The sequence below is a fragment of the Astatotilapia calliptera genome, chromosome 16 (assembly GCF_964374335.1).
Source record: "Astatotilapia calliptera chromosome 16, fAstCal68.1, whole genome shotgun sequence".
Lineage (NCBI taxonomy): Eukaryota > Metazoa > Chordata > Actinopteri > Cichliformes > Cichlidae > Astatotilapia > Astatotilapia calliptera.
This window is the reverse complement of record NC_137437.1, coordinates 7,435,351-7,447,171: the sequence shown is the minus strand read 5'-3', so window position 1 is coordinate 7,447,171 and position 11,821 is coordinate 7,435,351. Positions and strand designations below refer to the sequence as shown.

The following is an 11,821-nucleotide window of genomic DNA, read 5'->3' as shown; positions in this document are numbered from 1 at the left end:
AAAAATGGCAGGACTTGAACTCACACCAAATGGCAACCTGGTGTATGTAAACAAACCCCTGTGTGTGTTCACTGTGACATACTTTCTAGATTCCTTATCAAGTAGAACCTGTTGATATGCGTGACTCATATCTAACTTGGTGTATTTTTCTCCTCCCGCCAGCCCCGCTATGGGGTATTGTTCTACAGGCGACACCTTGTTAACAGTCAGTTTGTAGTCACCACAAATTCTGGCGCTGGAGTCTGGGTAAAATGGGTGCGGCCCTCTCTGAGAATTTCACTGGTGGGATGATCTTCTCCTCCAACAGTCTCTCCAGTTCCTGCTCCACTTTCTTTTTCATAGCAAACGGAACTGATCGGGGCTTATAGAAGCACGGTTTGGCATCACTGGCTACATGTATCTTTGCTGCAAACCCCTTCAGCGTTCCCAACTCATCCTTAAACACTGTTTCATGTCTGGCCAGTATCCGCTGTAAGGCATCATCTCTGCCTTCTATCTTATGTACAGGTTGCCAGTCTAATTGGAGGGCCTTAATCCATCCCCGACCCATCAAACTAGTTCCAGCCCCTTCAACCACCACCACATCCAGTTTTTTTTTTACATTCTCTGAATTCCACCTGCACTTGGGCTGCTCCCCACACGGGTACCTTGTGGCCTCCATACGTTCTCAGTTTGATTCCACACTTGCTTACTTTGGGCGCATTACTGCCTTCAAAAAGTTTTTTAAATGACTCCTTCGACATGATAGTGTAACCACAGCCTGTGTCTACTTCAAATGTCACATTCTGTCCATTTACTTTTAGCTTCTGTCTGATGGGTTCTTCCCTTGGGATGCTAATCTCCTCATGCACATTATACATAGTCACACTTGCCTTTATGTGGTGGATTTCAGCTCCTTCTTCCTCACTCTCCACATTCTCCTCTTCCAAGAAATGGGCTTGTTTACCTTGTCTGCCACGCCCTCCTTTTTGTTGCATTTTCATTCGGCAGACCCTTTTTATGTGTCCCACCTTTCCACAGTTGTGGCATTTTTCTGAAACAAACCTGCAGTCCTTGGCCACATGATTTAGCCCTCCACATCTAGCACTTCCTGACAACCTGTTGTGACGTCGAGCCGCCGTCCTCCATCTTGTTCACCGCTCCTAATCCTTTAGTGAATCGCGACTGTTCCGTCATGCTTTTCAAATCCACAATGTCTCTGTTAGCAGCCTCCATTGCTTGAGCAAACTTCAGCGCCTTTTCAAATGTTAGCGAATCCTCTGCTAACAATCTGCGCTGTATTCTGTCATCGCTTATTCCACATACTAAACGATCCCGCAGCATCACCGTCAGGGAGTCTCCAAAGTTACAGTCCTGTGCGAGCTTCCTCAGCTCCGCTACATAATCGCCCACACTTTCCTCCGGCCTTCTATTTCATGTGTTAAACTTCCACCGCTGCACAATTTCACTCGGCTTAGGGTGAAAATGATTGTTCAACAATCCCACCAACTCAGCATAAGAACGATCCCCTGGCTTGACCGGACTGAGTAGGTTCCTAATCAGGGCATAGGTCTGTGCGCCCACGCAACTCAACAGTACCGCTCGCTTCTTCTCCTCCTCCTTAATATCATTCGCCACAACGAAGTAATCCAAAATCTCACAATATTCCTCCCAGGATTGCAGCTCGCTGTCGAACGGTACCACTTGCCAACCTCAGTTCATAAGTCACTTATCACGGTGTAACTTCACAGCAAAACCTGGCTTTTACCCTCTCCAACAACTGTTGCCCCCTGGTGGACAAATTCCTGCCACAACATAACAGTTTGTCTGTGTAACTCTGTGTCTCTCTGCTCTACACTCTCCGTGACGTTTTCCCGTGTTTGTACGATTTCAGGTTTGTTCTCTAGTTTTACAAAATTTAGGTTCTCACTTAGTTTTGTCCTTACTTCTGTTCATTTTCACTCACTGTAAATAAACTCACTCGCTTCACTGCCATTGTCTGCAACTTTGATCCTCCTTCACAACACCACATGACTGCTGCCCCAGCTGTGACACACAGGCTTAATCTGTGCACTCTGAGTTAAAAGATTAACTAAATATTATCTATAAAATGACACATTAGCAATTAGTTGGAACAAGATAACACATTTATTATGCCAGCCTATTTTCATATTAAAGCTATGTCAGGAAGATTGATCTGTAATTTTAAATAACGTGTGAATAACATTAAATTAGATTTTTGTACAGTTATAACCACATTACTTCAAACATAATTATTTGAATCTCCAGCACTACAAATAAAACAGTGAAACACAGTACTATATTATATGTGTATTATAAATACGTAGAAAATAGAAATGAATACCTCAATACTGCAAATATGAACACAATAACAAATTATTATTTTATGGTAAAAGTAACACAATAATATATTACACTATAACTGTAAGAATAATTTAACACAAGATTTTGAGTAAGATTTTTAGTATTAATGCAATCATTAATGACAACACAAGGCTTAAATCTGTGTTAGTTGTATACACATAATTTCACAATTTCAGATTTTTGAATTACATGAATCAAAACAGTGGTTTTGACACACTAGTTGAGTTTGCTTTGACACAACAACCTTTGGAGGTGTTTAGAAATTTCTTTCATCTTTAGTCCATAAATAATTGGATTGAAGAGAGGATTATATGTTATTATTTGGAGTGTCATTAAAAAACGCGCAGTTTTAGAAAAATCTGATTCCAGTCTAGCTATAATCATGTCATAAGTTATCAAACAGGAATAGTTGATTAAAACAAACAGGTGTGGTAAACAGGTCTGTGCAGCTTTTTTCTTGACTTCTCCAGAGCTCCGATAAACAGTTAAAATTATCTTGGTGTATGTAAAAATTATGAATAGCATTGGAAAAAGTCCGGTATTCAATAAAACAAATGCACCATATACAGAGAGAGCTCTTGACATCACACAGTAAAGCTGGATGAGTGAATTATTACAAAAAATGCCTTTCAAAGTAAAGTTACAGAGTTTGTTATTAATATTTAGTATGATCACAACTGCAACTTGACAAGCAGGCAAAAGCCAAGCTAATACAAGCAGAAAAACGACAGTTATTTTTCTCATTATTGTTGGATATTGCAGAGGTTTACATATAGACACATATCTGTCATAGGCCATGGCTGACAACAATAAGAACTCTGAGCAGCTTAAAGAGTAAAATATAAAAACTTGAAAGAGACAGACTTGATAAGATATGATCTGTTTTTCAGATAAGAAATCAGCCAAAAGCTTTGGATAAATATTAGTGCTGAAAAAAAGGGAATTTAATAACAAAGCTGCAATGAAAATATACATGGGCTCATGCAAGCTTTTATGAATAACAATGAGGTATATGATAGAGGTATTACAGCAAATTATTAGAATATATGCTGTGAACAGTATCATAAAATAGAGATATCTGTATTTCTGCACTTCCACATGTCCACCAAGAATTAGATATGTCATATTTAATCCAGGGTTCATTAAAAAAGTTATTTAAAAAATGTAACTAGGTAAGTATATAGTTTTATATAGTCAAACTGTATGAAAATAAATCTCCCTCAGAAGTTGCAAATAGCGAAAGTTAACAAGAACAGATCTTAATCATTCCTCTTTCCCTTCCTCTGAAATGCACTCGGTATGTATTCATCAGAATTCAGAAAGTGAAGTGTTAAACATTTTTACCATGGTTTTATGAGACTGCATAATCCTCAATGGAGCTTGTTAATAATTCATGACACTCCTAAAAACTCTGGAGGCTTCAAATCACAGGAAGGTTATTAGTATCGCAATGGGCCCAAAACGATATACAGCGGGGATGCAAAAGTTTGTGCAACCTTGTTAATAGTCATTATTTTCCTGTATAAATTGTTGGTTGTTACAATAAAATGTCAGTTAAATATATCATATAAGAGACACACAGTGTTATTTGAGAAGTGAAATGAAGTTTATTGGATTTACAGAAAGTGTGCAATAATTATTTGAACAAAATCAGGCAAGTGCATAAATTTGGGCACAACAAAAAAATAAATGAAATCAATATTTAGTAGATCCTCCTTTTACAGAAATTACAGCCTCTAAATGCTTCCTGTAGGTTCCAATGTATTGTGGTTGAAGGTATTTTGGATCATTCCTCTTTACAAAACATCTCTAGTTCATTCAGGTTTGATGGCCTCCGAGCATGGACAGCTCTCTTTAACTCACACCACAGATTTTCAATAATATTCAGGTCTGGGGACTGAGATGGCCATTCCAGAATGTTGTACTTGTTCCTCTGCATGAATGCCTTAGTGGATTTTGAGCAGTGTTTCGGGTCGTTGTCTTGTTGAAAGATCCAGCCCCGGCGCAGCTTCAGCTTTGTCACTGATTCCTGGACATTGGTCTCCAGAATCTGCTGAGTGGAATCTATATATCCCTCAATTTTGACAAGATTCCCAGTCCCTTCACTTGCCCCACAGCCCCACAGCATGATGGAACCACCACTATATTTTACTGTAGGTAGCAGGTGTTTTTCTTGGAATGCTGTGTTCTTTTTCCTCCATGCATAACGCCTCTTGTAATGCCCAAATAACTCAATTTTAGTTTCATCAGTCCACAGCATCCTATTCCAGAATGAAGCTGGCTTGTCCAAATGTTCTTTAGCAAACCTCAAGCGGCTCTGTTTGTGCTGTGGGCAGAGAAAACTGAGCCTGTGGTCTTCCATTTTTTCAATATGTTCCTAACTGTGGATACAGACAGCTTAAATCTCTGAGACAGCTTCCTTTATCCTTACCCTAAACCATGATGGTGAACAATCTTTGTCTTCAGGTCATTTGAGAGTTGTTTTGAGACCCCCATGTTGCTACTCTTCAGAGAAAATTAAAAGAGGAGGGAAACGTACAATTAACCCCCTTAAATACTCACCAGTGTATGGGGTCAGGTGTCACTGAGCTCACCAAGCCAATTTGAGTTCCAATAATTAGTTCTAAAGGTTTTGAAATCAATAAAATGACAACAGTGGCCAAATTTATGCACCTGCCTGATTTTGTTTAAACAATTATTGCACACTTTCTGTAAATCCAATAAACTTCATTTCACTTCTCATATATCACTGTGTGTTTCTCCTATATGATACAGTATATTTAACTGACGTTTTTATTGTAACAACTGATGATTTATACAGGAAAATAATGACTATTAACAAGGTTGCCCAAACTTAGTGGATGTAGATGTTTTCCCATAACTGTCAAAACATCTACAGAGGAGATGTTTTGATCTTGGGAAGGGGGGTGTTACGGCCCGTGGCCATAAGAAATCTGTGTCAGCTGCTGTGTTGTGTTCCTTTACTGTGTCACACAACTTGATTCTAACATTCCCCCCTACTGCAAATCATCAAACAAAATGTCAGCACATTGATTCTCCCTAGTTCCCAAGAATGGCGTCATGTTGGCTGCCCAAGTATCAGATCCACCAACAGCCTGATTAATCAACCTGACCAATAATGCTGTGGTACAAGGCACACAACAACAACTGCAAGTTACCAGAATAGCTGTAAAAGTAGATAAAAGAAACGATAATAGACACAATAAAACCCTTCCATTGCCCAAAGACAGAGATCATCCACTCCCCCAACAGATTATTGACTCCTGAGAGCTCATATAAGTTCTTCAGGCCTTCCATCGCTCTACACAGATCCATCAGGGGCTGTATTATTAGGAATAAAAGTACAGCACATATCATCCAACTTCGCACCCACCCCCACCCCCTTTTCTGCCAACAACATGTCTAATGCCATTCGATTCTGCACAGCCATAAGAGAAATGTGTCCTAATTGCTCCGCAAATCCTCCTACAGTGTCACGGATTAAATTTGTCAATCTAAGCATATTGTAGTGGACATAATGAATACGGTCCACATTCTTATTTGGAGTAATTGGGATAAGCCCTGCAATCAAATGCAAATTCTCAAATCCAATTGGGTCAGCCAGCTTCTAGTCGTCTGGCACTCCTCTAGGCACGCCAATACAGTTTAAATACGTTGGTGACCCCACAGAAAGGTCAAACAAGCTTGTCGAACGCTTCCTCAAAACATGACGTCTCGACATAGGTTGGGCAGTGCCGGGTTTACCCAGTCACACCCCCATTTCACCCACTAGAATTAATGGAGCCCCCAACTGCATTAGTGCATACAGGCCGGAGGTTCCCCTTGGAATTCTCACAAACAAGCGATATCCTCCACAGTAATAATACAAACCAGATCATGCACATGGACCAATATATGTGTCCTGATCCCGTGAGGCGGTCCCCCTGACTGGATAAACCTCCACACACCAATCAACTGGAATTTCAACGGCATCGAGCTTATAGCTGGAAGGTTCAGAAACAGTAAAGTTAAAACAGGTATAATTTGCTTTTCTCGGTGTGAATGGCCCTATTACAGTTTTATTATCAATTGGGGGAAACAGACTGGCTAATGTGGTGCAGATGCCCTTCGAAACCGCCTCCATAATTAATCTGAGCATACACTTAAATCCCCAACGGTCCTCCAGATAATGGGGTGCCGGTTCAGTAAACAAATGTGGTCTGGCCACCGCACAGGCCACACAATCAGACACATCTAACCACAAATTACTATCCCTATAGCCAGTAGCCATAGAGATCAGCTGTCTAAGTTTCATTTTGGTGTAATCCCTGTAAAATTCTCTACTAATTTTCTTACTTGGGTTGAGGACAAATTTTGTGGTGAACTTCTAAAATTCACCTTGACCACCCCATATGGACAATCCCCGATAACATCTACTCCTAACTAAAGTAAACCAGCCTATTGGCGATCCCCGTGGGTGGCGGAGCCATCCAGTTCCCCAACGACAAAGTCACTAAATTCTGAGGGGTCCTAAAATCTCGCTGTATATAAAACCTGTCCCCCCAGCTCCCTTGATTTGGTGTACCCACAACCTGCGACCGGGCACATCTCCCGCTCAACCGTGTCCACCCCTGTTGACAGAAATGATTGAATGAGATTTAATAAGACCCAAATATCATGTGTCCTGTAACTTCGGCCACCATAATGTATGGCTGCACAGAGATCGAACATGGACGAAGTCATAGACCCTGCCACGTAGTCCAACTCGGCCACCGTAATAATTTAAACAGGTGTCGGTTTTATCTGATGTGCTGCGATTGGTTCGTCTCACCATGGACTGGCGTAATCTGAAGTCTGTCTCCGGGCAACTCACATGCAAGAAAAATCACAGTTACAGTAACGACAATAATGACCCCTAAAACTCCCACTACTCTCCAATTTCCCCGCAACCCAATTTTGATCACTTCTCCAATCCCTTACATTGTACTTAGACTAGAACCTCTGTCTAAGGAGATTCATTATCTTAGAAATGACCTTTATCTTCTGGGTCGGGTGATTCTCTGCTCGTCTTCTTTCTTCAACTTCAGGAGTTGACCACCCTTCAGTTCGTTGAATAGATCAGGGGATTATTTTGCCCCGGGTGAGGATATATGTTTTTGGGGGTCTCAGCCGAGTCCCCCCCAGCAGAGTCTCCTCCATCTGTCTCTCCACAGTTACCGGCGCCTGAGCTTCCAGCTCCTTCTCTACCCACTCCTGCCTAACCCCCGGAGCGATCCTTACCGGCACCAGAGCCCTTCTCGGGTGAGTTACACAACTTGCGGGATTTCTGACCTAGGTGACAATTCCAATTTAGACAGTTGCGGAGGACATATGAAACTTATGGGGCTAAAATTGCTTTCGTGTTTACATGGACAGGCATTAAACTGGGCTCAAGCTGTTCTTAGAACCGATGCCGAAATTTAAAAGTGTGTTTGAAAGAGGTGAGCCCATACAGCTGCTCACCATTTATTGAATCTCAATACTCCGTCGAGTTTTGGACTCGGATGGGCGCACCTGGCATTGATAAGTACTTTATTGAACAATGTTTGTGATTAACTGGTGATAAGAGATTTACCTGAAACCCTGTCTTACATGATTACATTATGTGTGAAGGTGGACGAGCATGCCGCAGAAGCCTCTTGGGTGCGTGGAAGTGACGTCGGGTAGAGGCGCAACTGTTGGCGAAAGTTATCTGGAGTCGAGCAGTGTGGAGGAGGGTTAGCACTAAAAAACACTAATATTCAGTCTCGCTGAAATTCAGTCGCCATCTAGTAGGATGCTCGTCCTCCTGCAATGCAGCCGTCACCCAGCCGCCCCACGAATCATCATCCCACTCTTTATCATTTGTTTTCATTTTCCACTCCACCGGTGAGGTAGACCCCTTATGATTTTTTCCCTGACTCCCTTGCTCCAGATCTCCCTCTAATTTCTTTGCCGGTTTCTTAGGGGCCGGGATTGATTGATTGATTGATCGATCATTCTTTATTCATCCCGAGGGAAATTGGGTTAAGCCTGCCAGCCATGCCAGCACCATCTTACCCATCCGACCATACATACATTACACAAACATCACATGGGGAAGACAGGCCAGAGAGGTATAACAATGGAAAATACACAACATGAGGAAAGATGAGGAGAAAAAAGAATTCCCCCCAGACTGAGCTCCAACAGGGAGAACAGAAGAACAGAAAAAAAACACGTCAGCGCATACAAAAAGCACATGACTATCAATACACCATAGAAACACAAGACGAGCAACAGGGGCGGGTAAAGGGTAGCCGGTGTAGACAGCACATCCGGTCCTGCAGCATGTCTGCGCTGGTCCAGTCGACCGCCATCTTCCCCGAGAGGGGTCAAGCATCGAATGGTAAATGGCAAATGGCAAATGGCCTGTATTTGTATAGCGCTTTACTAGTCCCTAAGGACCCCAAAAGCCAGGCTCGAACTGGCAACCTTCCGATTACAAGACGAACTGCCAACTCTTGAGCCACGATCTCCCTGAAGGCATTTGGAAAGGGAGGGGCGATCAGTGTGTGCATATCAGTGTATGTGTTCTGTTTTCAATATGTTCATATGCTAATGACACAAATAAGTGTAAAGTGTTTTTCTATTGTTATACATCGGAAAATTGTGAATCTTTTATTTTGACATCTGGATAGACAAGAAGGCTTTTATTTTGACATGTGCATAGACAGGAAGCAGAAAATGCAGAGAACAGTGGGAAAAGCATGGCTACACCTTTGTTATAATTCAAAGTCAAAGTCAAAGTCAAAGTCAACTTTATTTGTCGATTCTGCCACATGTACAGGACATACAGAGAATAGAAATTGCGTTACTCTCAATCCCTAGATAAATAGCAAATGAACATTTAAATATATTTAAATATAAAAGTGATTAAAAATGCAAGTAAAATAATTAAAAAGTAAAAATTTAAATAAATACAATTTTACATATAACAAGAAAGCTATACAATATACAATATCATGTGCAATCCAAAGCAATCCTTCAAAGGAGTCCTTCAGAAAGTAATAGTTGTAAGTTTTGTCAGTTCTTTGTATATTAAGCAATTAATAATAGGGTGTTTTGAGACATTATTTTGTACCTTCTTTGAAGTGCAGTTATAGGGTGTAGCTTCTGAGCTAATGATACAAGTGTACGCTCACCCACTACCTGCTTGTTTTTCTTTGTAGTAATATCAGTTTGCATATCTACAGTATACTTATTTCATGGTCTCCTGCGTAAGTGCCTGAATATATTTACCTGCTGATTATATGTCAATCGATTAAGAGTTTTGTATTATGTGTTTTTCTAGTTTCACTCCAGTTCTATGATGTCAGTGCAAGATGATTGCCATGTTTGGAGTCATTAAAGGAGCAAGTACGCTCACCTTCCTGGCTCTTGAAAAGGAGTTTGGCTGGCTGTTTATCTATGTTCACACTCAGGGAGTTTAACACATAGAGAGAACAGTACAGTATGTGTGTGTGTGTCCAGATTTCAGCTGAGACAGTGTCATTCGCCCTGCCAGGCTAAGTAAACCGTCTTCCAGCCAACCCAGGTGGCCTTGCATAGAATGGGAAGGAGCAGTCTAAACACAGTCGTTATCAGGGTGCTTTTTTTTGTTCAGCTCCAGCCTTGAGATCACAGCTGATGCCAAAGTGGTAGCCGCATGAAGTGATGGTGGTTTTTACTTTTAATGCGAACAACTCTTGTGAATGTCAAAGCTGTTCTAACAGTCCGACACATGTCTCTCAATCTCCTGTTGGAGAGACGTGAGCTTCTCCATGATGTTATCAAACTTACGCTCCGTGATCAAATCAAATCAAATGACTTTTTTATTGACACATCACATGTGCAGATACACTGGTACAGTACATGCGAGTGAAATTCTTGTGTGCGAGCTTCACAAGCAACAGAGGTGTGCAAAAAAAAAAAAATACAATAACATAAAACAAGCAAAATATATGACTAAATCTGTACAATATGTACAATATAAGAGTATATGCATTACTGGATGTGTATACTAAATGTGTTTTTCTACGTGTGTGTGTGTATATACATATTTTACAAATTAAATAGAGTAAACAATAAAATAAAATATATAAAATATACAGGGTTGGTAGTTGAACATGTGCAAAACAAGTGGTATTTATATACAGTATGGAGTGCATAATGTTGAAGTTCCAGTAGTAAGGGTGAGGTGTCTATGAAGTGTTCAGCAGTCTGATGGCCTGGTGGAAAAAGCTGTCTCTCAGTCTGCTGGTTCGGGACCGGATGCTGCAGAACCTCCTTCCTGATGGAAGTAGTCTGAACAGTTTCTGGCTGGGGTGACTGGAGTCCTTGATGATCCTTCCCGCTTTCCTCAGGCACCGCTTCCTGTAGATGTCTTGGAGGGAGGGAAGCTCACCTCCAATTATCCGTTCAGAGCACCGCACTACTCTCTGGAGAGCTTTGCGGTTGTAAGCGGTGCTGTTGCCATACCAGGTGGTGATGATTCCAGTGAGGATGCTCTCAATGGCACAGCGATAGAAGGTCGCCAGTCGTTCAATGAGGAGATGGTGGAGGATTTGGGTACAGGGACGATGGTGGCCATTTTGAAGCAGGCTGGGACTACAGACAGAGAGAGGGAAAGGTTGAAGATGTGTGTGAACACTCCAGCCAGCTGAGCTGCGCATGACTTGAGGACGCAGTCGGGAATCCCATCCGGACCAGTAGCTTTGCGTGCGTTCACCTTCCTGAAGCACTTCCGCACATCCTCCTCAGACACAGTGTGCACGCTGACGTCATCTGCGGTGCGCACACTGTCCGGTCTCATGGTGTTCGCTGGGTCAAATCTAGCAAAGAATACTTTAGATCCTCACACAGAGAGGCCATGGTGTGCGATGTGCTGGTTTTCCCACTAAAGTCTGCGATTGTGTTTAGTCCCTGCCACATACTCTGGGGGTTGTCAAACTGTTGCTCCACCCTGTCCCTGTACTTACGTTTGGCTGCTTTGATCGTCTTCCGGAGTTGGTAATGTGCATGTTTGTAGTCCGATGTGTTCGGCAAAAGCGGTGCTCCGTGCCGCCAGTGCCGTCCGAACATCTCTGTTATTCCAGGGTTTTTGATTTGGGAAGGATTTAACTGTTCTGGATGGGACGACATTTTCCATGCATTTCCTGATGAAGAAGAAGGACCCAAGATGCAGGCAGTGGATGAAACGCTGGTGAGGTTTATTAACAAAGGTGTAGTGGCAAACAAGCAGTGGGGCATGACAAATAACTGAAGACACCTAAACTGGGAAAACTAAAAATAACAGACCTGGGAGCATATGACAAAGGGGATGAGAAGCAGAGAGACGAGGCGAGGAACAGGACACTGTGGAACACAGGGTAACGCAGACTGACACGAAGTAACACAGACGAACCGGCAACAGGCAGGA

General features: G+C 42.0%; 1 protein-coding gene across 1 annotated transcript; it reads right to left on the bottom strand.

Annotated features, from left to right (window-relative positions):
- Positions 1-2,580: 2,580 nt before the first annotated feature.
- Positions 2,581-3,507, bottom strand: LOC113008086 (olfactory receptor 6N2-like). The gene has a single exon (XM_026145240.1). The coding sequence runs from the start codon at positions 3,505-3,507 to the stop codon at positions 2,581-2,583; it is 927 nt and encodes a 308-aa protein (XP_026001025.1).
- Between the last annotated feature and the right edge of the window lie 8,314 nt (positions 3,508-11,821).